This window comes from Meles meles, chromosome 1 (genome assembly GCF_922984935.1).
Source record: "Meles meles chromosome 1, mMelMel3.1 paternal haplotype, whole genome shotgun sequence".
NCBI classification, from domain to species: Eukaryota; Metazoa; Chordata; class Mammalia; order Carnivora; family Mustelidae; genus Meles; species Meles meles.
In genome coordinates this window covers 42,560,114-42,587,498 of record NC_060066.1, presented here as the reverse complement: position 1 = coordinate 42,587,498, position 27,385 = coordinate 42,560,114, and the positions used below count along the sequence as shown (strand labels likewise).

The 27,385-nt window shown below is 37.5% G+C and overlaps 1 protein-coding gene across 1 annotated transcript in view; it reads right to left on the bottom strand.

Annotated features, from left to right (window-relative positions):
* Nucleotides 1–777: 777 nt before the first annotated feature.
* The window catches only part of RAD54B (RAD54 homolog B), a 95,843-nt gene continuing 69,235 nt past the window's right edge, over nucleotides 778–27,385 (bottom strand). The window contains exons 9-15 of the mRNA XM_045980365.1: nucleotides 26,051–26,190; nucleotides 21,786–22,073; nucleotides 16,928–17,103; nucleotides 8,391–8,652; nucleotides 6,825–6,891; nucleotides 6,434–6,634; nucleotides 778–1,172 (exon numbers count right to left, since the gene is read on the bottom strand). Coding sequence (XP_045836321.1) covers nucleotides 958–1,172; nucleotides 6,434–6,634; nucleotides 6,825–6,891; nucleotides 8,391–8,652; nucleotides 16,928–17,103; nucleotides 21,786–22,073; nucleotides 26,051–26,190 — 1,349 coding nt within the window. The 3' untranslated portion in view covers nucleotides 778–957. The remainder of the gene's footprint in view (nucleotides 1,173–6,433; nucleotides 6,635–6,824; nucleotides 6,892–8,390; nucleotides 8,653–16,927; nucleotides 17,104–21,785; nucleotides 22,074–26,050; nucleotides 26,191–27,385) is intronic.

Genomic DNA, 27,385 nt, shown 5'->3' with positions numbered 1-27,385 from the left:
CATAGGGCCAAGGAACACCATTTTTGTTTATTATTAGTTGAGTACTTCCTCACTGACAATTTGGTCCCAGACTGCCTGTTCATGAATCCTAGATGTGTAACTGCCCAGGTATGGTGCTAGAAAAATGAAGAATTCAGATTTGCTGATAAATAACTGAGTCTTCATTCAAGACCTCAAGATGATATTCAGTCTAAAAGAAATTACCTAAATGGAAGCAGAAGCTGATTACAGAAGCTCCCATTGGAGACTGAGTAACTTCTCTTTGTAGACTTCAGCTTTCGAAAGCTTGTTTTGTACGTTAAAACTTCCTTTTTATGTCAAAAGTCACTACAGACAACTGTTGACATGATGGTAGCCTAAACATTCCCTATTCAGAGCGCAAACGATGGCTGGTGGACACAGCTTTACAGACTGCCTGTCAGTCCCCAATGAGTCTGAGGTTTCAGATTACGAACTAGTGTTCTGAAGCGTCTCCTTCGTCTCGTGCCCCAACCTGCTGACCATTCTCACTCAAACTGCCCTGCAGCAACTCTTACACTCAGCCTGTGCAGTCCTGGTCTGATTCTCTTTCTCCCTTGAGCTATAGTTGAAACTGATCTCACACATCTATGTCTAATATTCCTAAGTAGATTGGATTTCCCAAAGACAGGGACTAGGTATTTTACCTTTTTATATTCCTTATGAAAATTCCTTAATGGGTATTTAATAAAAGTGCAGTAATTATGGAATACTAATGAATAATTACATGATGACAGAATTTATTTTTAATGTTTTAACATTGAAGAACACATACAAAAAAATTAAACAACTCAAGTTTAGGCTGTATCAAAACTATGATACATTTTGCAAGAAAACATATAATTTAAATAATTCTACTAGTTTTCAAAAATTATATTTAATTACTATGTTAACTTTTTTAAAGAGGGGAGCAAGGGAAGGTGATGAAGTAATCTTTCCTTATATAGCAGTACTTTGATTGGTTATATTCTGAAAAAAGAAGGAGACATTTTCTCTTATTCTTTCAAGAAAAGGATCTGCAAGATTTAAATGATCTCCAGAAAAATGTTTCCATTGTTTCAGCTGTGACATGGAGAGAGGTTTCAGAGAGTTGGGCTTCTGATGTGGACCAAGCTGACAATTTCTAGAGATAGGGAATTTTTCCAGTGAATCACCTGTAGTAAGTAAAACAATGAGAAAATCCTTAGGCTAATCAATACTCTACTATAAACAATACTTTTTTCTTTTGTCACATAATGAGTTTATATAATTTATTACATTTTGGTCTCTGACTCCAAGAAACTTGTGATCTAGTGAGAGATTCATTAAACAAATAATCATCCAAACAGATGTACTGCAGGTCCACAATCCCTCATCTAAAACCTTTGGGGCCGGATATGTTTCTCTATTCAGAATGTAATTAGAATAATCTGGGACGGAACTCCACAATCAAACTCATTAATGTTCTGCAGCAAGTCATATGAATAGTCATGAAATGGGTTAATGACTACCGATTAAAAATTCACATCGATTTAGGTAAGGTTTTGCCACTAAATAAATTTGTTGTAAATTTATGAAGAAAAAAACAACTTTTGATCTTTCAAGCCTTCTAGATTTCAAAATTGAAGACAAGGGACTGTGGAACTGAATTACAAACAGTGATAAGGGTCTGGAATTAAGATACAGGGAACTCAGTACATATAGGAAAAGCTGACTTGTTATACTAATATATGAAGGATTAGAAGGCAAGAACCAGATGGGGAAAGGAGGTAAAGCATTCCAGGAGAAGGACATGCAAAGACTACGGTCGAGGAACTGACAGGAGCCCAGTGCAACTAGAGTCCAGAGAGCAAAGATGAAGCTCAGTAGTAAAGGGTGAGGTATACATTCAAGGGCTGGATAATGCAAAACACTGTGAGCAAATCATGAATGGCAGAAGCTAGTAGTTATTCAATAATCCATATCTCTTTCCTCCAGGGCACTTAGCCACATTTCCCCAGTCTCCTGTACAGTCAGACGCAACCACTGAGTCTGGCCTATAGATGTGGCTAGACATGCTCTGTGTCACTTCTAGGTCTGGCTTAGAAAAATCCCCCACACCATGTGGTTTTCTACATTTTCTCTTCTCTTACCTGCTGCCTGCAAGATGTAGGGATCCCAGCAGAGAACTCTAAATCCCAAGGGGATGGTAGAACCCAAAAAGAGGAGGTAGCCTGGATCACCAAATCACCTTAGAGAAAGTTGTGCCCTATGTTACTATTATGTGCCCTGCTACATGAGAAATATACTTCTACTATGGTAGGTCACTATGCTTTTTGAGTTTCCTATTATAGCACTTAACCCTACCCTAACTAACCACTTTAAAGATTTTAGTCTCTAGTCTTAAGAGCAAAGGAAGTTCTTGAAAGGTTTTTTTTGAAACATTTTACTCATGGGAAATTTCAAATATAAATGTTAACAAGATAGAAATGTATGTACCCCACCTTCAGGAACTATCAACTAAGAGCCAATTTTGCTTTATTCAAACTCTGCTTTCTCTACTTTCATATTATTATTATGAAATAAATATGTAGTATATATCAACTGTAAATATTTCACTTTGCATTTCTAAAAGATAAAGACTTCATTTTAAATATTATCATGCTTTAAAAACTGTCTTTCCTTAATATTAAATCCTGTCAATGTACAAAATCATTGAGGTCATAAGAGATGACAACATTACTTTAAGAATCTAGAAGATAGTAGGATAATACCTTCAAGTACTAACAAAACAAAAGCAAAACCAAAAAACCCTATTGATTAGAATTGTACACCTAGCAAAGACAGCATTTGAGAGAGAGGAAAAAGCAAATACACTTTGAAAAATCAAAGATTGAGAGTGAACCACTAGTAGGCCTTTGCTGGAAAAAAACAGAACACGAAAAGACAGAAGTGAATCAAAGTATGTCATTAATTATAATACATGTAAACAGACTAAATGCTCTAGTTGAAACATGAGACTGGAAAAAAGAAAGTCCATCTTTATGCTATTAACAAGAGAAATAATTAAAACATAAGGGCACAGACATACTTAAGACAAAAGAAGGGGAAAAGATACACCAGACAAATACCATAAAGAAAGCCAGTATAATATACAAACTTAAGATAAATGAAAGCAAAAGGTATTAAGGATAAAGAAATCACTACCTATTAATAAAATAAACCATAATAAAAAAAATTCACAGAGAAGATAAAAAATATACAGAGCAAATATTGATAGATTAGCAAGAAACTTTGATAGATCCACTGTCATATTGTAAGATTTTAACATATTTCTTTCAAATACAGATATACCTAATAACAAATTAGGTTATTAATAGAAAAATGGGCAAATGATATGAACAGATGGTTCATATAAAGGAAGGCTCTTAAATTTAAGAAAAAATGCTCTGGGGCGCCTGGGTGGCTCAGTGGATTAAGCCACTGCCTTCGGCTCAGGTCATGATCTCAGGGTCCTGGGATCGAGCCCCACGTTGGGCTCTCTGCTCCGCAGGGAGCCTGCTTCCTCCTCTCTCTCTGCCTGCCTCTCTGCCTAGTTGTGATTTCTCTCTGTTAAATAAATAAAATATTAAAAAAAAAAAAAAGAAAAAGAAAAAATGCTCAACTTCACTCATAATAAGAGGAAAGCAAATTAAATCTAAACCAATGCATTATTTTTTTTACCATCAGATAGAAAAATTCAAACATTTGATAATTTATTCAACTGACAAAGCTGTGGAGAAATAGTCATTTTAGTCTATTGTTGGTGGGGTATAAAGGATACAACCCCAACAGAGGGCACCTGTGATGAGCACTGGGTATTGTATGTAAGTAATGAATAACTAAATTCTACTCCTGAAACCAGTATTACCCTATATGTTAACTAACTAGAATGTAAATAAAAATTTGATACCAAAAAAATTTAAATAAATAAAGGATACAACCCCCAGTGGAGGGCATTTTGGCACTATCTGTTAAAATTACAAATATACAAATTCTGTGACCCAACAACACTGTTAATTCACCTTACAGATATACCTAAACATATGGGAAAAGATGTATGAATAAAGATATATGCTGACTGGAAAGAACTTAATTAGTATACCTAATTATACCTATAATTATACCTAATTATACCTATGGGGGACAGGTAAATAAATTATTGTATATAAATATAATGAAGGACTATATAGGAAAAAGATGAGGAAATTTTCTATAATGATATGGAAAGATCTCAAGATATACTATTAAGTTAAAAAGCTACAGAACTATACCTATCCCCTATGCTACCCTTTACTGATGGGAAAAGTAGGTAAGAATATATATTCAGAGTTCCTTGCATGAGCATAAAGACACATCCAGAAGGATACACAAAAAACTAATAATGGTTATTGGATAAAAGGGCTAGAAATTAGGCAGATGAAAGTAATGTAAAAGGTTTTTACCATATACATTTTATAAACAGTTGAAACACTAAATATATTAACAATTTATAAACTAAAATTGTAAATTTTTAAATCTGTAAAATAAGAAAAAATTTATTTGGCATCAGAAAATTTGATTAATATGGCATAACTCTAAACTAAGTAATTGAGAGAATACACATGGTTTTCATGCACAAAAGAAACATTTATGGGGTGCCTGGATTAGTTAAACATCTCACTCTAGATTTCAGTTGAGGTCACGATCTCAGAGTCATGAGAGGGCTCCTCACTCAGTGTGGAGTCTGCTTGAGATTCTCTCTCTCCTTCTACCCCTGTCCCTTCTTGCCCCCTCACACATTCTCTCTCCCTCTCTAAAATAAATAAAATCTTCAAAAAAAAAAAAAAAGAAAGAAAGAAACATTTACAAACTGACCACAATACCATGTCTCTATAGTTACCATATTTCTGACTACTCTGCAGTAGCTAGAACACAATAACAAAAACTAAAACACATTTAAAACATACTTTTAAGTGCGCCTGGGTGGCTCAGTGGATTAAGCCACTGCCTTCGGCTCAGGTCATGATCTCAGGGTCCTGGGATTGAGCCCCGCATCGGGCTCTCTGCCCTGCAGGGAGCCTGCTTACTCCTCTCTCTCTGCCTGCCTCTCTGCCTACTTGTGATTTCTCTCTCTGTCAAATAAATAAGTAAAATCTTTAAAAAAAAAAAAAACATACTTTTAAGTAATACATGAGTCAAAGAAGAAATCATAATGGAAAATAGAAAACACTTAGAACTGCATATTCAAAGTAATGAGATTCAACTTAGAGGAAAATGTACAGCCTTAAATACCCATTGTAGAAAAGAAGGCTGAAAATCATCAAGCTAAGCATTCAAGTTGAACAATAAGAAAAAGGACATTAGAGTAAATACAAGGAAAATGAAAAGAAAATAAGAGCAGAAATTACTGAAATAGAAAAGCATATGAATCAAATGTTGACTTATATAAAATATAAATTCTTTCACCTCAGTCTACCTCCTTAAACCATTTTTCTTTTAAGATTTTATTTATTTATCTGAGAGAGACAGAGAGAGAAAGAATGAGCAGAGAAGGAGAAAGAAGCAGACCCCCTGCTGAGCATGAAGCCCGCCACAGAGCTCGATCCCAGGACCATAGGATCATGATCTGAGCCGAAGGCAGATGCTTAACCCACTGAGCCACCCAGGTGCCCCCTTCTTAAACCTTTCAATACAATTTACCAAGTGACTTTCAGGTACTAGTCACTACTTGCTCAAGTCCTACTCCCGATTCAGTTCCTATCTGAACAGAGTCAACTCTGGAGGGTTGATGTTCTCAGCCTCACTTGAACAGCTCTAGGAGTTTCTCAAGTAATGAGAAGTTCCATGTTAACTGCCTCAGAAAGGATGACCCCATTACGAATGAGTTCTACACAAAATTAACACACAGTAGGATTTTGTCAGGTGAAAGAGAAATAAGGATTAAAAACATTTTTGTAATTCCAAAGTCATTATACCGGGTTTTGAAAGATTCTCCTAAACAAGTTAAATTATTTACAACTAATTGAGAAGAAGCTAAATTAAGATAAATAATAAGGTTCTACTTAATATTTTCTCAAATACCCATCTGGCACTAGGGTGCCTGGGTGGTTCAGTTGGTTAAGCAACAGCCTTCAGTTCAAGTTATGATCTTGGAGTCAGAGGACGGAGTCCCACGTCAGGCTCCCAGCTCAGCAGGGAGTCTGCTCCTCCCTAGAACTCTTACCCCTGCCCATGCTCTCTATCTCTCTCAAATAAAAAAATAAAAATTTTTTTCAAATAAATAAAATCTTACAAGTACTCTATGACATGAGGAAAAAAAAGAAAACTAACAAATGCCAATGGTAAATATTTTAGTAACTCTGTATTTAAATGTTTTCAAATGCCAAAGAGAAAGAAATTAACTTCACCATCATAAAACAATTAAAATACAACTAACCTGTACCATCTTTGACTCCAGTACATTCACAGTCAAGCAGGTCATGAGTAACACAATGTGAACTTTCATGTAAGGTGAACAAATTTTTTAGCTCCTCTACTGAAAACTGGATATGTTCAGATGTCTTGGTTAGGTCTACGACTGCCCCAGAAAGATCCTGCTTACTGATCTGTCTTTGATAAATCTTTTCTTCTATTGTACCTAAAGAGAAAACATTGATTCTATTTCCTTCAGATCTTTAAGTCTGTTATTTTTGTAGGGTAAAACATGTTAGCATACCAGTTAATAAATAACAATATTCCTGATCTCAAAGCACAGATTAACCCCCCAAAAAATTTTTGTTTGATTATTCAAAGAGACTACATTTTTTTCCACACTGAAGGGTTATTACCTGTGGTTAGGAGTCTGTAAATATGTACAGGATGTTTCTGACCATCTCTCCATACTCTAGACATCGCCTGTAGAAAATAAATGAGAATTCAGAGAGTACAGTAGGAACCAATAACCCTGTCCACATAAGCAATATGCATTAAGACACCTAAGATTAGGGATTCTAGATCTTACTTATAGCTTCAGAAAACAAAGCCCGGCATACCCAAGCATTCCCCACCTCACATTTTTCTCCTGGGATAAAGAAAGGGATGGGTGAACACACACTGTTGTACTGTAAAATAGTTGCAGGGTGTCTCACACAACTGTGAGAGCATCTATCTGTATCAAAGACTAGGACAGCAAGTTTGGACAGCAAGAATGCAAAGAACCAAGTATAGCGTGGACGTGGAGGGTTTCTTCCCAGTCCAAGTAGTTACTGACTTAATCCTAAGGAATCCCTAGGATACCTAATCAATTCAGGCTATAGGTAGATTCCTGTGGTTTCACAATTTATTAGTGATAGTGTAGAGAGCTAGTGTTCAAACCCCACACACTCTAAAGACAAGTCTTACCTTCCACCAGCTCCTGGGGATAAATTCTAAGCCCCTGTGATATCCTGCCTGATAAGAGCACCTTAGTTTAGGTGAGGCCTTGGGCCACAGAAGATAGTTTTTGCTAACAATGTGATTGAGGTGGGGACCTTGGGACAATTTGACCTGTGGAGGTGGAGACCGAGCAACTTAGTCACATTGGTACTCCAACCTCCAACAAAATCTCTGGACACCAAGACTTGAGTGAACTTCTCTGGATGGCAGTACTTCAACAGGTGTTGTCACTCATGGATGCTGGCAGAATTAAGTATTATCCATACAACGTCAGTGGATGAGGACAACTGGAAGCTTGTGCCTCATGTATCCCGAAATCCCCATGCGCCTTTTACCTTTACTGATTTTAGACTGTATCTTTTCACTGTAATAAAAAATAACTATGAGGATAGCTGTTTTTCTTGGTTTTATGAGTCTTTCTAGTAATCACTGAACCTGAAGGTTGTCTTCGAGTTCCCCAACACAGACACCAAATGAGGTGCAAATCCATAGGTAGAAATCTGAAGGTACATGCCGATGGACTGTATTCTAAAGAAAACCAAAAGCTCCTTCTAAAACATTTTCCTACCTAAGCTAGCTTAATATCTTTACTATACCCTGCACAAACACTGATAATAGCATCTACGACACATTATTGTCTTTCCCTAGTAGTCATGGGCATCCCGAAGGCCCAACTGTGCAGTAAAGTACAGATAAGAGATACACAGGTTTGGTGAATCCTGGTCCTGCCTCTCATAAGCTATGTGGCTCAGAACAAGCTTCCATCTCTTTATCTGTAAACTAGGGTTAATAATATCCACACGTGCAGGACTATGGTGAAGATTAAATAGATGTAAAGCACTTAGCAGAGTGCCTAAAAGAAAGTAAGGCCCTACTACACAGCAGTTATCACCATCCGCTTCATACCTCATAATCCCAAGCAGGAACAGGATCCCCAGTTTGCATTCTAAACTGTTTCTCTAATGCACAAATAGTCATACCTGGATATCAGTGGCTGGATTCCAATCAATGTCATAGAGAATTAAGTGAGATCCTCCAATGAGGTTAAGTCCCACACCACCAGCTTTGGAACTTAACAAAAAAATAAAATCAGAAGAGTATTTACTATTAAAGCCATCAACAATTTTCTGTCTTTCAAAGACTGGTGTTTGTCCATCAAGCCTCGTATAAGTATATCCATGACGCTTGCATACTTCTTGTAGAATATTCAAGGTTTGTGTATAGTTGGATACCAACACCACCCTGGCAATCAAAAACAAAGAGTCTTTATATACAATTTTAAAGCAATATTGGATTTTTTAACTGAAGGAAAATACTACAGTGATACTATCAGTGATATTTATAAAACATGCAGCAATGACCTTGTATAATTAAAACACAGGTTCTCCTTCAAATTCAATTTTTATATCAACATCTAAGAGACTTCCGGCTTTAAAATATGGAATAAAGACCTTTCTGCTTTCTTCACCTCCCTGAAGCCCCACTAAAAACAACAAAATGAGAAAGAGAAATAACTCAGCCTTTGATAAAACAAGGAAATATTTATATGTGAAACCAGAGAGAGATGGAACGGTGACCTGCTTAGGGAGTATAGAGAATGTAAAACCCAAAGAGGGAGATTCTAATAAAAAAAAAAAAAAGTGCAAGTTTATTCACATCAGAGAATCTTAAGACACCTCAGGAGGAAGGAGTTTAGACTACAGCTATTAGACTATTAGACTACAGCTAATCCACTACTCCCATGTAACCAACTAACTACTTTTTCTCAACTAGTGTGTTTATTCTCTGAAGAAAGAAACCAAAGAAAACTGAGACCAGGGGACTCTAGAAGGAAAGGATATAGTAACAAATCAATATGAACGTCTACATACTGAATGGCAAGATTGCAGTTCCCTTTTACTGCCAACTCCCAGAATACCTATAGCCTTGGCATCCCTCTCACATCTCACCCCCAAAAAGATGGTACTGGAAGATTCATCTCTGGGATGATTTAAATGACCACAGAGAAAAGGTCCTGCCAGCTCACCACTTAATTACCCAGGGAGGGCCACCAGTCAACCACCTCTGCCCCAATACACGGAGTGTTCAATTAATGTTTTACTGCATCACTCTTAAATATGAATGAACACCAAGGATCAACAACTATTTGAGGTGCGGCTCCAAGATGAAAAATAGAAACCAAAAGAAATAAACAGAAAAGAAGAAATCTGTATAAAACAGAGCAATGGAGGAAAGAGGAGACAACTTTAAGAAAATAATTAAAATCCTAAAGTAAGAAATGGCATTCACAAGAAGAGGAGGCAATAAAAAAGAACAATCAAGAATAAGAAAATATCTTAGAAATTTTAAATGACAACCAAAATAAAAATTTAACAGGAGAGCTGGGACACAGTAAAAAGAGAGGATGCCAGGCAATAGATATAAAAATGAAAAAGTGATGGCGCACATGGGTGGCTCAGTCAGTAACGTGTCTGTCTTTGGCTCAGGTCGTGATCTCAGAGTCCTGACACTGAGCCCCCGTTGGGCTCCCTGCTCAGCAAGGAGCCTGCTTCTCCCTCTTCCTCTGTGCCTCAGCCCTGCTTGTGCTCTCTCTTTAATAAATAAATAAAATCTAAAAAAAAAAAAAGTGATATCCATTAGGAGAGAAAAGATAAAAGAATTAGAGAATCAGTTAATGAGGTTCGATATCTGACAAAAATTCAAAAAAAAAAAAAAAAGAAATTGTTTTGAGAGAAAGAAAATATTTCCCAGACATGAAGTCTTCAGATTGAAAGGACCTACTAAAGTATCCAGCTCAATAAACGAAAAATGATCCATATTAAGGCACATCAAGATTGTAACTCAAAGCACGAGAAATGAAAAACAAGCTCCTAGAGCTTTCATGAAGAAAATACAAGTTGTGGTGGTTCCATGGTGTAATGATTAGCACCCTGGACTTTGAAAACACAAGTCACATGCAAAGAATGAAAATCAGAAAGGCATCATACTTCTCAACTTGGAAAGCTAGAAGATACGTAAAGTACTCCCTTCAAAATTCTAAGAGAACACTATTTCACTTTAGAATTTTACAACTGCATGAAGTTGTCAGTCAAGTACTAAGCTTCAGACACACAGGAAGTAAAAATGATTTACCTCCAATCTCTTCTTTCTTAGGAAGGTACTACAGTGAAACCCAGGAAACAGCACTGAGCTGTCAACACACTGGGCGAGCTGGCCACTGTACTGAGAAACTGGAGGCAGAGGGAGAAAGGAAATGGGGACTTCTACTTTATTAGGAGCCTTTTAACATCTCAAAAAATAAAATTTTAAACCATAAAATAATATAAAAAGTAAAACTAGTATTTATTATAATAACTGAAGTTCAATAAGTAAAAAATAAAAATAAAGTCAAGAATATTTCCTCCATATATATACATTATTAGCAGTAGAAATCTAAAAAATAAAGCAAATTTTAAAGTTAAAAATTTTTAAATTATCTATGCTAAGAAGGAATGGATAATCCAACATTTTCGATTTGTATTTCTGTACCAGTTACTTTTTGCTACATAACAAACCATCCCAAATTTCAGTGTCTTCAAATAAAAACGATTTCTTTTATATTTAGCTCACAAACTGTAGTATTAAAAAGAAAACCCAGACCCAAACAGCATCACTTAGGTCAAGATCCCGAGTTAGAAATCAAGACTTAATAACTAACCTAATTGCAGTTTCAAGTCCTTAGGAATGTAACCTTCAACCAGTCTACACGGAATTTCTAGGAAATTTACTGATAGATCCCTTCCACTCCCCTTGGGATGGCAACCCTGCTTTAAATAATGCATTCTTTCCTAATAAATTCCCCCCCTCCTTTCTGCCTTCAAACCTTCCTATTAGTTAAGCTCAGGGGAGCTCTCCTCTCTTGCTAGATGGGATGCTGCCTGATTCATGAATAAAGCCAATTAGATCTTCAAATTTACTTGTTTGAATTTTGTTTTTTGGGTGGCTCAGTCAGTTGAGTGTCTGACTCTTGATCTCAGCTCAGGTCTTGATCTCAAGGTCATGAGTTCAAGCCCCATACTAGGCTCCACCCTGGGCATGGAGCCTACTTTTAAAAAATAAATAATAACAGGAGGTTGGCAATTTAGGCTGGACACAGCTAAAAGGTTCCTCTGCTAGTTGTGGCTGGGCTGACTCAACTATCTGCAGTGAGCTGCCTGGTCAACTTGGGACCAGCTGACCTCCTCAACCGGCTAGCCAAGGCTTAATCACATGGTGACAGAAAGGTTCCAGGAACCCAAGGGAGGACAAGCCCCAATGCACAAAATCTCTGCAAGTTCCTTTTTGTGCTACACTTGCCAACATTGCACGGTCCAATGCAAGTCATATGGCTGAGCTCAGAGTCACAGTGGGAAATCACTCAAAATTATCTAGCAAAGGAACATGGATACATGGAGGAGAACTTAGACCATTTTTGCAATCTACCACAATTCCTATACTATTATTTCAATCATTTTTTCTATTTTTTCTTTCTCTTCTATTATTGTTACAGAAAGCAGTTAGTTAGGCTTTAATGGGCTTTTTAGGTGCCTGGAGGCCAGCAAAAGTTGGAGGGGCCGGTGGGGGGGGGGGGGTGGTCAAGACTTGTTACCAGGAAAGCTAGTAACCTAGCAACATTCCATAAGAAGCCAGATCAAACCAGACAGGCCGAAGACAAAGAAGGTCTGAGAACCTGACCAGGTAAAGGAGAAAAGGTGTAAAATCCTGCTCCCAAAGAAGTTCCCTCTTCAAATAATAAATGCTCCACCCCTCAGATAACAATTGTCAATAAAAGAGAGAATTCCAAACTTCTCCCTTGAGCTCACCCACTTTCACATCTCCAGAGTGAACTCTCACTTTAAAAACTCTTTACTTACATCGTTCAACCACTGTGTCTAGACTGTCCCAAATTCTTTTACTGTGACAAGACTGAGAGCCTCCAGTAATGTCCCAGGGTGGGCAACATAGAGGCTTCAGGGCCTGAGGGTTCCCCAGGTCACCTGGCAACAGTACAGGGATGAATAACACTATCTAAACAGTTTTTTCTGATACAACTTCACTAAACAGAAAAAAAATCTGGCTTAATATTTTCCGCCAACAAGTTCTTAAAAGGCTAGATGCAGATGGACAGGAGAGGTGACTGTCCTGGTAAAGAGTTTCAGACAATCCTCTTTTAGAGGTCTAGAGCACCCCCCGACACACACACACACACACACACACAAAGTACATACCACTTTGAAACAAGGCTATTATTTTTATGTTCATGAGACTGTCCCCTAAAGCAGTTGAAATCTGTAGCCAAGGCAGTCAGGTAGAGTGCAAGGGCCCCCCAGCACAAGTCTCCCTCCAAGTGATGCATGGAGGCTACAATACAGCATTAACTCTGGCTCGCCAAGCCTTGAAGCCAGGTACATGAAGGCAACAACCAGAAGGGAAAATAAATGTTTTTATATTTGAAGTTTCCTCTTCAAAAATTCCACAGGGGCAGTTGGGTGGCTCAGTAGGTTAAGCCTCTGCCTTCAGCTCAGGTCATGGTCTCAGGGTCCTGGGATCGAGCCCTGTATCAGGCTCTCTGCTCAGAAAGGAGCCTGCTTCTCCCTCTCCCTCTGCCTGCCCTTCTGTCTACTTGGGATCTCTCTGTCAAATAAATAAATAAAATATTTTAAAAATTTAAAAAATTAAAAAATAAAAATTCCAGGGGCGCCTGGGTGGCTCAGTGGGTTAAGCCGCTGCCTTCGGCTCGGGTCATGATCTCGGGGTCCTGGGATCAAGTCCCTCATCGGGCTTTCTGCTCGGCAGGGAGCCTGCTTCCCTCTCTCTCTCTCTGCCTGCCTCTCTATCTGCTTGTGATCTCTCTCTGTCAAATAAATAAATAAAATATTAAAAATAAATAAATAAAAATTCCATAAAACCTGGTAGATAAGTCAAGAGTGCTCAGATATGCCTCCACCCAGTTCTAATACATCTTAACCTGCACAAAAACACTGTATGTGCTAGAAAAGTTCTTCCTGAAGACCTAAAATGTAACTGTCTGGTTCAAGTTAATGGTAATACAGTAGTTACAGCAAAGATTTAATACTACCCCTGAAACCAAAACTGTTACTTTTAGCTAAGTATCTTTAAAGGCTTAGAACACTTGTGCATAGGCAGCCCAATCCTGGAAAGCCTAGTCTCTACACCCAATCAGCCATAACTCTCCACCTACAAAACAAGGCAATTAGAAAATGCAAAGGACTTGACTAAACATTTAACCAGTGGAAATATACAAACGACCAGCAAATAGATGAAAAGACGCCCAACATCACTCATCATCAGGGAAATGGAAATTCAAACCACAATGAGATACCATCTCACACCCACTAGGATGGCTATTATCAAAAAAACAGAAGATCATGTTTGTGAGAATGTGGGGAAATTAGAAACTTTGTGCACCATTGGTGGGAATGTAAAATGGTATAGCTGCAATGAAAAGCAGTATGGTAGTTCTTCAAGAAATTTTTTTTTTAAGATTTTATTTATTTATTTGAGAGAGAGAGTGTGTGTGTGCATGAGAAGGGAGAGGTTCAGAGGGAGAAACAGACTCCCTGCCCAGCACAGAGCCTGATGTGGGACTCGATCCTGGGACTCCAGGACCATGACCTGAGCTGAAGGCAGTCACTTAACCAACTGAGCCATTCAGGCGCCCTCCTCAAGAAATTTTTAAAAGAATTGCCAAATAACCCAACAATTCCACTTTGGGTATATATCCAAAAGAACTGAAAGCAGGGTCCCTTTTTTTTTTTTTCTTAAGTAAGCTCTACACCCAGCGTGGAGCCCAGCACAGGGCTCAAACTCATGACACTGAGATCAAGACTTGAGCTGAAATCAAGAGGTGGATGTTTAACCAACTGAGACATCCACGTGTCCCCAAAGCCAGATCTTAAGAGATATTTCTACACCCATGTTCACAACAGCATTATTCACAATCGCTGAAAGGTGGAAGCAACTCAAGCACCCATTAACAGACGAATGGATAAACAAAATGTGGAAAAGGCATACAATGGACTATTATACTGCCTTTAAAAGGAAAGAAAATCTGATGTGTGCTACAACCTGGATGAAGCTCGAGGATGTTAAGCTAAGTGAAATAATCCAGTCACAAAAGACAATACACTGTAGGACTCCACTTTTATGAGGTACCTGGAATAGTCAATTTCACAGAGACAGAAAGTAGAAGGGTGATTGCCAGGAGCTGAGGGGGAGGCAGGATTGGGGGGTTGTTATATACTAGGTAGTCTGTTTTGCAAGATGAAAAGAGTTCTGGGGATTGGCTGCACAACAACGTGAATGAACCTACCACTACTGAACAATACACTTAGAAATAGTTAAGATGATAAATTTATGTTGTGTGTATCTTACCACAATTGTAAAAAGGGCATTGGGGAGGGGGGCTGTGGATCTCTTCATACAATATAAAGCAACAGAACACCCATCCTATGCCACTGATGGAAGTGCCTCAGCTTCTTCCATGGGAAAGGCAGGATACAGTTTCCGTAGGGACCTACAAGCAATCAAATGACCCTATCCCAACTCCACCTCTAAATTATGCTTTTCCTCATCATTCCTTTCTTCCCATCACAAGAAGGAAACCTTCCCTTACAGCATTTCAAGGATAATTTCCACACATATTGTCTTATCTCTTTTCATTCCCTCTAAAACTGTTCACTCATTATTCCTTGTCCAATAACCATCACCTATCCTCTCCTCCTCAGAAGAGGAAAAAAAGATCCAATTTTTAAAAATGCAAATAGTTAGGTCTGAGTAAAAGTTTACACTCATAAATTCAAACTAGATCAAAATCTGCACATATTTCTTTAAGATTTATTTATTTGAGAAAGAGAGAGAGAATAAGCAGGGGGAGGGACTGAGGGAAAGAAAGAAAGAATCCTCAAACAGACTCCACGCTGAGTACGGAGGCCGACTCAGGACTCAATCCTAGGACCCTGAGATCATGACACAAGCCAAAATCAAGAGCCTGTTGCTTAAACAAATGAGCGACCCACTCGTCTCCACGATCTGCATATATTCACATATGAGATATTATCTAATAAAACATTTTAATTAAGTGTATTAAACACTTCACAGAAAGTTTCCTTAATTCCTTCATTGTTATGAAAAAATAAACCATCCACAAGTCAAACAGTATTATAAATGCTCCAAAGAGGTTATGCAAGAGCCATTGACAATTAAATGTAATTACTATTTTGCAATCTTTTCTATGTATTTTTGCCTTAATTCACAAACATGCTTTGATACAAAGATAAGACAGTCCCTGTACTGTAAGTATTGATATATAAGAAAACTAATGATCATAATACAATATGAGAAGAGCTCTATAAGAAGTGGTTACAGGATACAAAGTGGGTACAGAAGAGGGGCATCTAACTCAATCTGAGGCCAGGGTCTTCCAAAAGGAGAACGCATCTGAGCTGAGTCTTAATGAAGAGAAAAAGCTGGCCAGATGAATGAGAAGTGAAGGTCATGGAGGTATAGGCACCTGCAACATGTGAAAACAGACTGTGAAAACCAGGGACAGTGACAGTCCTGCAGGTAGTGTGGTATGGCTGGACCACATGGTAAGTGTGAAGGCGTGGTGGGAGAGGAGACCAGAAAATAAGGCATTAGCCAGATCATGAAAAGTCTTGCCATATTTGCTGAAGATTTTGGAAATTCTTAGAAGACAATTCAGAGTCTTTGAAGGATTTTTAAGAGAGTGATATGTTCACATTTGTATTTTAGAAATATAATTTAAGGCAATGTTGATATGTAATAAGGTTGAAAGAGGGAATTTATAAAATACCATCATAACCCAAATCATTAATTACAAGAGTCAAAACAAAAGCCTTGGTACCAGAAAGGAGGTGGAGTCCAATTAAGAAATAACAATCAATAGAATCTAGTGACTGACAATGTCGGGTAAGTGAAGGAGAAAACTGAGTCTAGAAAAACTAGATTTTTGCATGGATTTTGCTGCCATTCATCAAGCCAAGGAATGATTTGCAACAGCAAATAATGATGTTGGGGATAGCTATAGCTTAAAGTCTGATATGATATCAAGAGAGATTCGGATGTCCACTGAACAGTAAGAAATGAGGACTTGAGAACAAGAGGTACAGACTTAGGGTCAATACTGTATGTCTGAGAGTTGAAATGATGGGGAACAGAAGTAACCAAGAAAGAGCGTTTGCAGCGAGAACAAAGCTCCAGAGAAACCCCAAAGATGGGTGAACATTTGAGGGCCAGAAAAAAAGAAAGGATTCTGAAAGAGACTAAGGAAAAAATTAGGTGTCTAAATATCAAGACATCTCTGGGTTTTGTAAATATTATGTATTTACTTTAGATTTAGTTTTTCTTAAATAAAGACCATGACCCCAAAGAAGGAGGGAAAAGAAGAAGGAAGGTCATAGCCTAAGCCAAAATTCCATGAGCATTTACAAGCAAGTTTATTAAATTGACCTCTTACTTTTCAGTAGGACGAAGTTCGTGGATAACCGCTAAGAGCTTCAACAGCACCTGTAGTTTTCCAGACTCTTCCTCGGTAAACATGAGAGGGTTGTAATCAGCAGGGAACACATCTACCAAGCCTTCGTAGAGACTCCCTTCTTCATTTCCATCCCAAGTTGAGCTATATTCTTTCTCCTATTCAAAAGGATAACTGTTAACACTGGTTCGTGTTTGTTAATTAGGAAGGGGAAAAATGCTAAAATTATGGGGTTGAAAGTAAAGACTAAGAGCTACCTGAGAAGACCAACCTAACTATTACGTAAATCTTCACAGCTTACTGATTTGGTCATTTTTGAAAAAGGTAGCATGCATCTTACTGAGTTAATTACAGAGCAATCCTGATGCAGTCTGCTAGTGCAGATATCTTCACCCTACAAGGGCAGCATTACTGCCCATGTGTTCCTTGGGAAGAGGAGAAGGGACAGCAGAGAAATAAAAAAGAGAGGAAAATCAGGTCCAAACAGAGATATAACATTTGTTCTCTCCAAAACCCTGAGATTTCTCATCACTGGTGCTTCTTTTTCTCTCTCCTCTCCTTCCCTGTTATTTTTCTTTCCAATATTTGTGAGCTTCTCACAGCACCTCCTAGGTTATACTCAGAATCCAGCATAAGAGTTTACTCAATCTTAACAATTTCTTCTGCACAAAGGAATAATTCTGCCTAAGTTAACAGAGATATGTAATCTTACTTATACTATTTGTATTTATATTACCAACAGTTTTTAGAATAATTTTATTCCAAAGTGCTTATGGTTATCAGTACCTCTGAAGTTCCTCCTCCAAAAGTACCTAGTTAACATGTGAATACTTAACCAGAAATACACTGATTAATAACTACATCACTTTTCTTTTTTTTTTTTTTAGAGATTTTATTTATTTATTTGACAGAGAGAGACCTAGCAAGAGAGGGAACACAAGCAGGGGGACTAGGAGAGGGAAAACAGTCTCCCCGCCGAGCAGGGAGCCCAGGATGCCAGGATCATGACCTGAGCCGACGGCCAACACTTATTGACTTAGCCACCCAGGTGCCCCTACAGCACTTTTTAGACTAAATTTCTGAGACTGCTGGTCTCCTCACTTTCTTCCACACTTACTGGATTTATCACTGTTTTTAAAACTTTGTTCAACCTGCTCCACCTGTCAGGAATGCTTCCTCATTTTTCTGTTCAATTATCTCAATCCTGTAAATACTTAAGGATCCATTGCAAATCCTACCTTATGATTTACAGCCCTTTTTGGGGGAAGTGGCAGAAACTTACTCTTAAACTTTATGGTTACAAAGTACACTTTGGCTTTGACCTTATTGGGAAGTTAACTATATAGTTTATTATACTTCCCTATGTTTTCATGTGTACTGTATTCACTCTTTAATAATTCCAGGAACAGGGTGCCTGGGAGGCTCAGTCAATTAAGCATCGGACTCCAAATTTTGGCTCAGGTCATGATCTCAGGGTCCTGGGACCGAGCCCCACCTCAGGCTCCACAATCAGCAGGGAATCTTCTTAGTTTCTCTCTCTCCCTTTACTGCTTCCCCCAGAGCCCCACCCACCACCCACCATCCACCACCACCCAGCTCACACGCAGGCTCTTTCTTTCAAATAAATAAATCAATCTTTAAAAAAATAATAATAATTCCAGAAACACCTTAAGGGTAGTGAATCCTCTAGTATAAGATGCTGGGCACAAAGTACTAATTTTAATTTGGCTTATTCCCAAAATATAGTAATAGTTGGGTAAAGTCACTTGATTGAAAATACCTGGAGCCCTAAGATACTAATATTACTGGGATATACAAGGGTAAAGAGACAGCCGCTGGCTGCTTCGGATTAGGTCTGCTAAAATGTTGACAACTTGGAGAGATCATCAAAGGACCACAGACAGACCCAGGATCTAGTCCACAACTTTTCATGTTCAGAAACTGAACATGCTTAAGCTCTAAGCAAATGAGCCATACTTTTCAAATTAAGAGACTAAGAATATAAATTTATTGACCTTCAAAGGAGACCTGCCTATTTAAACCGATTTGTCTATGCATTCTGTCATATGAAACCGCAAGGCAACCCAAATCATTAGCAGAAAGTTGTCTTGTGAATATTAAATCAAAATACAAGGAAGATGGTGATCTTATGGCACAAGTTGTTAACCAGGAACACATAACCAGAATCCCTTGGGGAATCACTTTTTCCATATCTTCATACTTGGGTCCTACTCTCAGATTCTGAATCAGTCCATATGTGTTGAGGCCTGGACAAATGTAGTTTTAAAAACTTTCCAGATTATAATGCATAAGACCCCTAATTAAGAATCAACTAATAGATAGTATCTTTCTGCTGGGACAGTCTGATGCATCACCTCCATCACAGGGATTTACCAGTTAGGCCTCTCACACCAGCTAGTCACAGCACTTGCTCTTCTGACTCTCTGCAGTCAACACTCTTCCATTATCACTTACATTTTTTTTTGGTTATATTCCACTCACATTTCCTGAAAAGAAACCCATTACCTTGACTGAACTTGGGTGGGGGAAGAAACTAGTTTCAACAGGAATACATTTATAAAAACACTGCTTAAAGGGTACTTATACATGTGGAAGGCTCATTTCAGCCATTTCCCATCAATCCTCATTTGCTTTGATGTTAGAGGAAAGGCTTTATTTGCCAGGTTGTAAGTTATGTGCCCTCTTTAACTGACTGAGCCACCCAGGCATCCTCTCTGTGTACCCTCCTTAAAGCTTGTAGTATCCTATGTCTGTTATTAGTTAACTGGTGCATTCTGGGCTAGGATAAAGTCTACCTTTTAAGGAAGAATTTGGGGCTTCTATTTTTGCTGGGCGCCATGCCCAAAGGGTTTAATTTTTATCACTGTATATAAAATCTGTTTCTTAAAAAGGTGATTAATAAATTGTTATAATCCTACCTACTTAAGAGTTACAGACTTCTCCTATGATAAACTATATAAATATAACTCATTAAGGATAAACTTGAAGAATTCTAGTAGAACACTCCATTTTCAAAATATAAAACTAATGACCCCAAGCATAATGCAGCACCCACAGGTTTTCTTTCATTTTGTTTGCAAATTACAATTTTACTATTTAAAGGAAAAAAATAAAATAATAAAAGTTGTTTTTTGTTTGTTTTTATAAAAGTTGTTTTAATAAAGTGTTAAGAATGAGCTGGGGCTGGGCGCCTGGGTGGCTCAGTGGTTTAAGCCGCTGCCTTCGGCTCAGGTCATGATCTCAGGGTCCTGGGATCAAGTCCCGCATCGGGCTCTCTGCTCGGCAGGGAGCCTGCTTCCCTCTCACTCTCTCTGCCTGCCTCTCTGCCTACTTGTATCTCTCTCTGTCAAATAAATAAATAAAATCTTAAAAAAAAAAAAAGAATGAGCTGGGGCTAATAGAGTATTAATAGTTACTGTGTAACTTCCATGGCCAGGCATTCTGCTAGGTTCTTTCCATACTATTTCATCAAGTTGCCACAATAACATCAGGAAGTTATTATTGTCTCTGCTTTAGAAATAAGAAAAATAAAGGCTCACAGATCTAATTTGACCATGATTAAATTTGCCCTTAAAGAACTGATAAACAGTAGAGCGGAGACTGATACCCAGTTCTAACTCCAAAACAGAAAACTCTCACTATACTCCAAACTGCCTTATGTTTGTTAACTATTCAAATGGTACATTCAACTATACAGCCATTAAAAATCATACTTGGAGAAGATTTTTAATTTGAGAAAATGTTCATGATTTATTTGCGAAAAAAGTAGATTTTAAAACAGTAAGCAGAGCATTATTAAAATTAAATTTCTCGGGTGCCACTGGGTGGCTCAGTGGGTTAAGCCTCTGCCTTCAGCTCGGGTTATGATCCCGGGGTCCTGGGATCGAGTCCCACATCAGGCTCTCTGCTCGTCAGGGAGCCTACTTCCTCCTCTCTCTCTCTCTGCCTGCCTCTCTGCTTGCTTGTTATCTCTGTCTGTGACATAAACAAATAAAATCTTTTAAAAAAATAAAAATAAATAAAAAAAATTAAATTTCTCTAGAACCAGATTATATATATGCATAAGTTTGAGTCCCTGTTCTCTCACCATAAAATAGGGAGAGTAATAACAATACTTATTCCACAGAGTTTTATAAAAAATACACAAAATAATACTAGAAAAGCATTTAGTTTGGTACATGACAAGTGCTTATTAAGTACTGGCTAAGATTATTAATATCAAAATATGGGGTTTTTTTCTGGCTAGAGAACTTTATTTCTTTATAATAAATTCTTAAACATACTGCCAAGGCCACAAAACATACACAATGTTAAGGCTTTGATATATATTGCCAACTATCTCTCAGCTGTACCAATTTACATTCTAAACAGCAGATGACTTTAATTTTCTTCTGATTTTCTGAATTTTGCAAATTTCATACAAATTGTATGTATCGTGTATTACTTTTATAATGGTAAAAAATTAAGTTATTTTCAATGGTAAATTTTGTATTTGTCTGCACCAAACAAAACTGATTGGCTATATAAAATAGGGAGAGAAATCACAGCAAATTATTAGACAAGATACCAAAGGGCATGGGGCAAGCTCTAGAAGGCAGTGCCTCACATCCATTTCACCCCTAGTTCTGTCCAGTATGGACAGTCTCTCAACAAATAGAAGACTGGATAAGCTGTACAGATGAAACATATAGGAGAGGCCGTAAAGCTTTTGGAAAACCCACAAATGCAGTCCCTTGGGATTGGCCCAATCTACCAATAAAATTCATGTGATACAGAACACTTAGCTTATATTCTTGACACAGTCTCACATGCTACTTACCTTTATAGAGGTGAACAACAGGCAGGGGTGGTTGCACAGTTTTTTAAGAGCTCCTATACATATTAGATGAGGACTATTTCCCAACCCTCGAAGGCAGAACTTAACAGCCTGAGAATTCAACAGCTTTCGATAAAGTTCAATCTGTAGCGCTCCTGGTCTGCAAAAGACTACATTCTCTATTTTAGGTGGAAGATATTTATTAATGACTTCTTGGGTTCTTCTAAGGACAAAGAGTCCAGTGAGGCAAGTAAGTTCAGCTGCTCTTTTCTCTCCTAACTCTTTTTCTTCCTACGGAAAAAATCGCAGACTTAAAAGTGTTATAAACAAACAGTACTTGCAATTAAAAGGGATATTAAACATCTTATAATAATAAAACATTGACTGGCGCGCCTAGGTGGCTCAGGGGGTTAAAGCCTCTGCCTTCGGCTTGGGTCATGATCCCAGGATCCTGGGATCGAGCTCTGCATCGGGCTCTCTGCTCCGCAGGGAGCCTTGCTTCCTCCTCTCTCTCTGCCTGCCTCTCTGCCTAGTTGTGATTTCTCTCTGTCAAATAAATAAATTTTTTTAAAATAATAATAATAATAATAAAACATTGACTAATTGCATCCCTTCAGATTTTTTTTTTAAAATATGGGATAGAAAAACAAACCATCATCTCTTTAAATGTTCAGCATAATCATTTAATTAAATGAAGCCAATCTCCTAAATCCTTGTTTGGCTATTGGTACCATTGAGAGCCATCAGAAATCAACAATCTACACACTAAAATTATTCTAAAAGTAAGCTTTTATATGAAGACTGTCATGGTACATAATCTTAAAATCATCAACAAAGAACTAATTCAGCAAATTCTTGGAAGCAAATATTTTGACAAGTTATTGATCCTAAAATTAAACCTACAAGAAATCACTGACAAAAGGCACAGCTAATTCTTTCAAAATTGTTACACACTGTTCATTAGAAATGTTAGTTTCTGACGAAAGACCTCAATGTGAGACAGGAATCCATCAAAATCCTAGAGGAAAGCATAGGCAGTACCCTCTTGAACATTGGCCACAGTAACTTCTTTTAAGACACATCTCCGGGGCGCCTGGGTGGCTCAGTGGGTTAAAGCCTCTGCCTTCAGCTCAGGTCATGATCCCAGGGTCCTGGGATCGAGCCCCACATGCGGCTCTCTGCCCAGCAGGGAGCCTGCTTCCATTCCTCTCTCTCTGCCTGCCTCTCTGCCTACTTGTGATCTGTGTCTGTCAAATAAATAAATAAAATCTTTAAAAAAAAAAAAAAAAAAAAAAAAGACACATCTCCAAAGGCAAGGGAAACCAAAGTGAAAATGAACTTTTGGGACTTCATCAAGATAAAAAGCTTCTGCACAGCAAAGGAAATAGTCAACAAAACAAAGAGGAAACCCACGGAATGGGAGAAGATATTCGCAAATGACACTACAGACAAAGGGCTGATATCCAAGATCTATAAAGAACTTCTCAAACTCAACACCCAAAAAACAGATAATCAAGTCAAAAAATGAGCATGAAGACATGAACAGACACTTCTTCAGTGAAGATATACAAATGGCTAACAGACACATGAAAAAAGTTCATCATTAGCCATTGGGGAAATTCAAATCAAAACCACATAGAGATATCACCTTACACAGTTAGAATGGCAAAGATTAACAAGGCAAGAAACAGCAAATTTTGGAGAGGATGTGGAGAAAGGGAAACCCTCTTAAACTGTTAGTGGGAATGCAAGTTGGTGCATCCACTTTGGAAAACAGTGTGGAGGTTCCTCAAAAAATTAAAAATAGAGCTATCCTATGACCCGGTAATTGCACTACTGGATATTTGCCCCAAAGATACAGCTGTAGTAAAAAGAAGGGCCATATGCACCCCAATATTCATAGCAGTAATGTCCACAACAGCCAAATTGTGGAAAAAGGCGAGATGCCTTCAACGGACGAACGGATAAAGATGTGGTCCATACATACAATGGAATATTACTCAGCCATCAGAAAGGATGAATACCCAACTTCTGCATCAACATGGATGGGACTGGAGGAGATTATGCTGAGTGAAATACGTGAAGCAGAGAAAGTCAATTATCATATGATTTCACTTGTGAACATAAGGAATAGTATGGAGGACATGAGGAGAAGGAAAGGAAAAATAAGGGAGGGTAATTAATTGGAGGGGGAGATGAACCATGAGAGACTGTGGACTCTGAGAAACAAACTGAGGGTTTTAGAGGGAAGGGGAATGAGGGGATGGATTGGCCTGCACATATTACATGGAGCAGTGGGTGTTATATATAAACAATGAATTTTGGAACACTACATCAAAAACTAATGATGTACTATATGGTGACTAACATAACATAATAATAAAAAAAAAAAAAAAAGAGGGACGTCTGGTTGGCTCAGTCGGTTAAACCACTGCCTTCAGCTCAGGTCATGATCCCAGGGTCCTGGGATCGAGTCCCACATCGGGCTCCTTCCTCAGTGGGAAGCCTGCTTCTCTCTCTGCCTCTGCCTGCCACTCTGCCTACTTGAGTTCTCTCTCTCTCTCTCTCTGACAAATAAATAAATAAAATCTTTAAAAAAATGTTATTTTCCAATTTGTCTGTTTCCTTCCATTAGTTTCTAAGTTCTTACCACAGTACCTCAAGTCAAAATACAATATAAGTGAAATATAGGTTTAAATTCTCTTTTGAGCATACATAACTTCACAGTGAAGCTTAAAATAAATCCCATGTGTAAAAAGTCATAAAAAATCCCCCTCAAGTTAAAACAATTTTCAACTTTTATTACAAAATAGAATCAGTGAAGAAAAGTCAGAAAATATAGTTATGTAAAATAAGAAAATTAAAACCAACTTTAATCAAATAGAAACAACCACTGCTGTCATGACTTTTATATCCATCTTTCAAGTCTTTTTTTTTTTGTCAATATGTAAATGTATTTAACACTTTATTTTTACTTTTATTTTCCTGTTTGTAACAAAACAGGCTCTCTATAGTTGAAGCTTCATGGGAACAAGGCACCAGTCAGTTTGGCTTTTCACTGTATTCCCTAGCATCTAACACTTTGCATTTGGCCCACTACAGATGTTTAACGTGTAAGTGTTAAATAAATAAATGAATGTGATTTTACTTTTAATAATGTATGATGGATGTTTTCCATGCTATTAAACTTATTCATAAGCTATTATTTTGGGTAATTCATGGGAAATGCTCAATAAATATTTGCTGACTATCATATTTTATTAATTCTGAGACATACTTTTTTTTATACTTAACTTCTCTGATATAGGTTGCTTTTTATAAGCAATGACTTCTTATAACTACGTCTGATAGTATGTTTTCCTTAGTGGTTCATAAAATAACAATGCATCTTAGAATTGGCATTATTTTGATTCAATGAAATACATTGTGTATACAACATGCAGACTCTACTTTAACCATTTTCCTACCTTTAGAAATGTCTGTTTCCAATATGTTTGTTTCTTTATACTTCTTTTTTTCTTTTTAAGATTTTATTTATTTATTTGACAGACAGAGATCATAAGTAGCCAGAGAGGCAGACAGAGAGAGAGAGATAGGGGAAGCGGGCTCACTGAGCAGAGAGCCTGATGTGGGGCTCGATCCCAGATCCCTGAGATCATGACCTGAGCCGAAGGCAGAGGCTTTAACTTACTGAGGCACCCAGGCACCCCTTCTTATACTATTTTACCCTTACACAACACAGCTAAAATCTTTAAGCACATCTACGATTATTTCTCTATAATAAATTCCTAAAAGTGGTATTGCCACACCACAAAATATACACAATTTTAAGGCTCTGATACATGCTGCTCAACTATTCTCCAGTTGTACCAATTGACATTCCAAACAGTAGAGGACAGTACTCTCATCTACACTTGCTGTTCCTATGTAAACTGAGCCAACTAAAACACCAGTAGAAGAATATAAAAGTTATTTTATGGTTATTTTGGTGTATTTTTTTCAATACCAGTAAAAATGAATATTTTTATATATGTTTACTACCATTTATAATTCTTTGTGAAGTACCTAATAAAGTACCTACTTACAATTCTTTTTAATGTGGTATTTTCTAGAGTAAAGAATGCAGGAAGACTCAGTTGAAGGATTGTGGGAAAAGTAAAGAATTCACTAATTTAATTTTTTCTGAATTAAGTAATGCCCAAGTTTGTGGATGACTTTCCTGGGCATACTGCTTTTTTTTTAACCTTTTTTATAAAAGTAAATTATACCTCAGAAGCAGAAGGCTGTCTCGATATAATAATGGGTTCTTCATATATTTTTCTGTAAGATGACAAAGAACCTAATATTCCTGGATTTACAAAATCAATTAATGCAAAAAATTCTTGAAGATCATTCTGAACTGGAGTACCTAAAGAAAGAAAATAGTGATGAAAAGGTCAAATTTGTGTTTTACAGTCACAGGTATTTATTGAAAGTTGCACTCTCCTCCCTAAGAGAACTAAAATAAAGGCTTTAGAACTGAGAAAGAGCAGCCAAATCCAGTGGAACAAAAAATATTAAGAACCAAATAAATTTTTAACTCTGGTTTTAACTGTGGACTAAATTCAGCATAGTGGCTGCATACAGGCTCTGGAGTCTGACTAGCCTGGGATCAGATCCCACCTGTATCATTTACTCTCTAAGTGACCCTGAGCGAGTCACATACCTCAGTTTATTTCTATGAAATGCAGCTCCTAGGGTTGTGAGGATCAAATTAGTTAATCCACATACTAAGAATAGTACCTAAAGCACAATAAATGTTGTATAACTGTTAGTGATTCTTAATATTATTACAACTGTGTGATTCTGGACAAGCTTCTTAAGTGCTTTAAGTTAAATTCAGAACTTTTTCACTTATAAAAGTGGGAAGATATCAATTTCCCAGTAGTATTACAGTGAAAGGCAAAGACAGCGTATGCACACTGTAGCGCAGTGTTTAACGTTTAATAAACACTCAGTGAACGGCACCTACTACCTTTCAAAGTTTTCAGATCAGACTGAGATCTTCACTAATCCTAAAGACTGACACAAATGGATTAACATACAAGGCATATATTGCATACTTAATAACTTCTGCTAACTAATTTTCAAAGAAATATTAGCATGTTTCAATAAGTACACCAAAAGAACATGTAAATCAGCATAGTCCAACATTGTAATTTCAGATGACCATTCAAATAATGGACTAGAAAAAGTTGCCCAAAAATACAAATAAGAGATAATATAAGAAGTGAATAAAAATGCACTTCTTCGTTAACATAAACAACATAAATTTCACAACGCCAGAGAATTAAATGATTGCTTGCCTCAAAATTAAATGAGTCAAACCCAGGACAAATGCTTATTAACTTTTTTAACACATCTAGTCAGTTCTAAATTTTTGGACCAATAGTAGAAAGAATTAGAGGAAATATATTTATGTTGGTATATATTTTCTTAGTTAAGCCTTTAAATGAATACCCATGATGATGACAAATAAAGATAGGCAGAATGAGGGGCACCTGGGTGGCTCAGTGGGTTAAGCCTCTGCCTTCGGCTCTGGTCATGGTCTCAGGGTCCTGGGA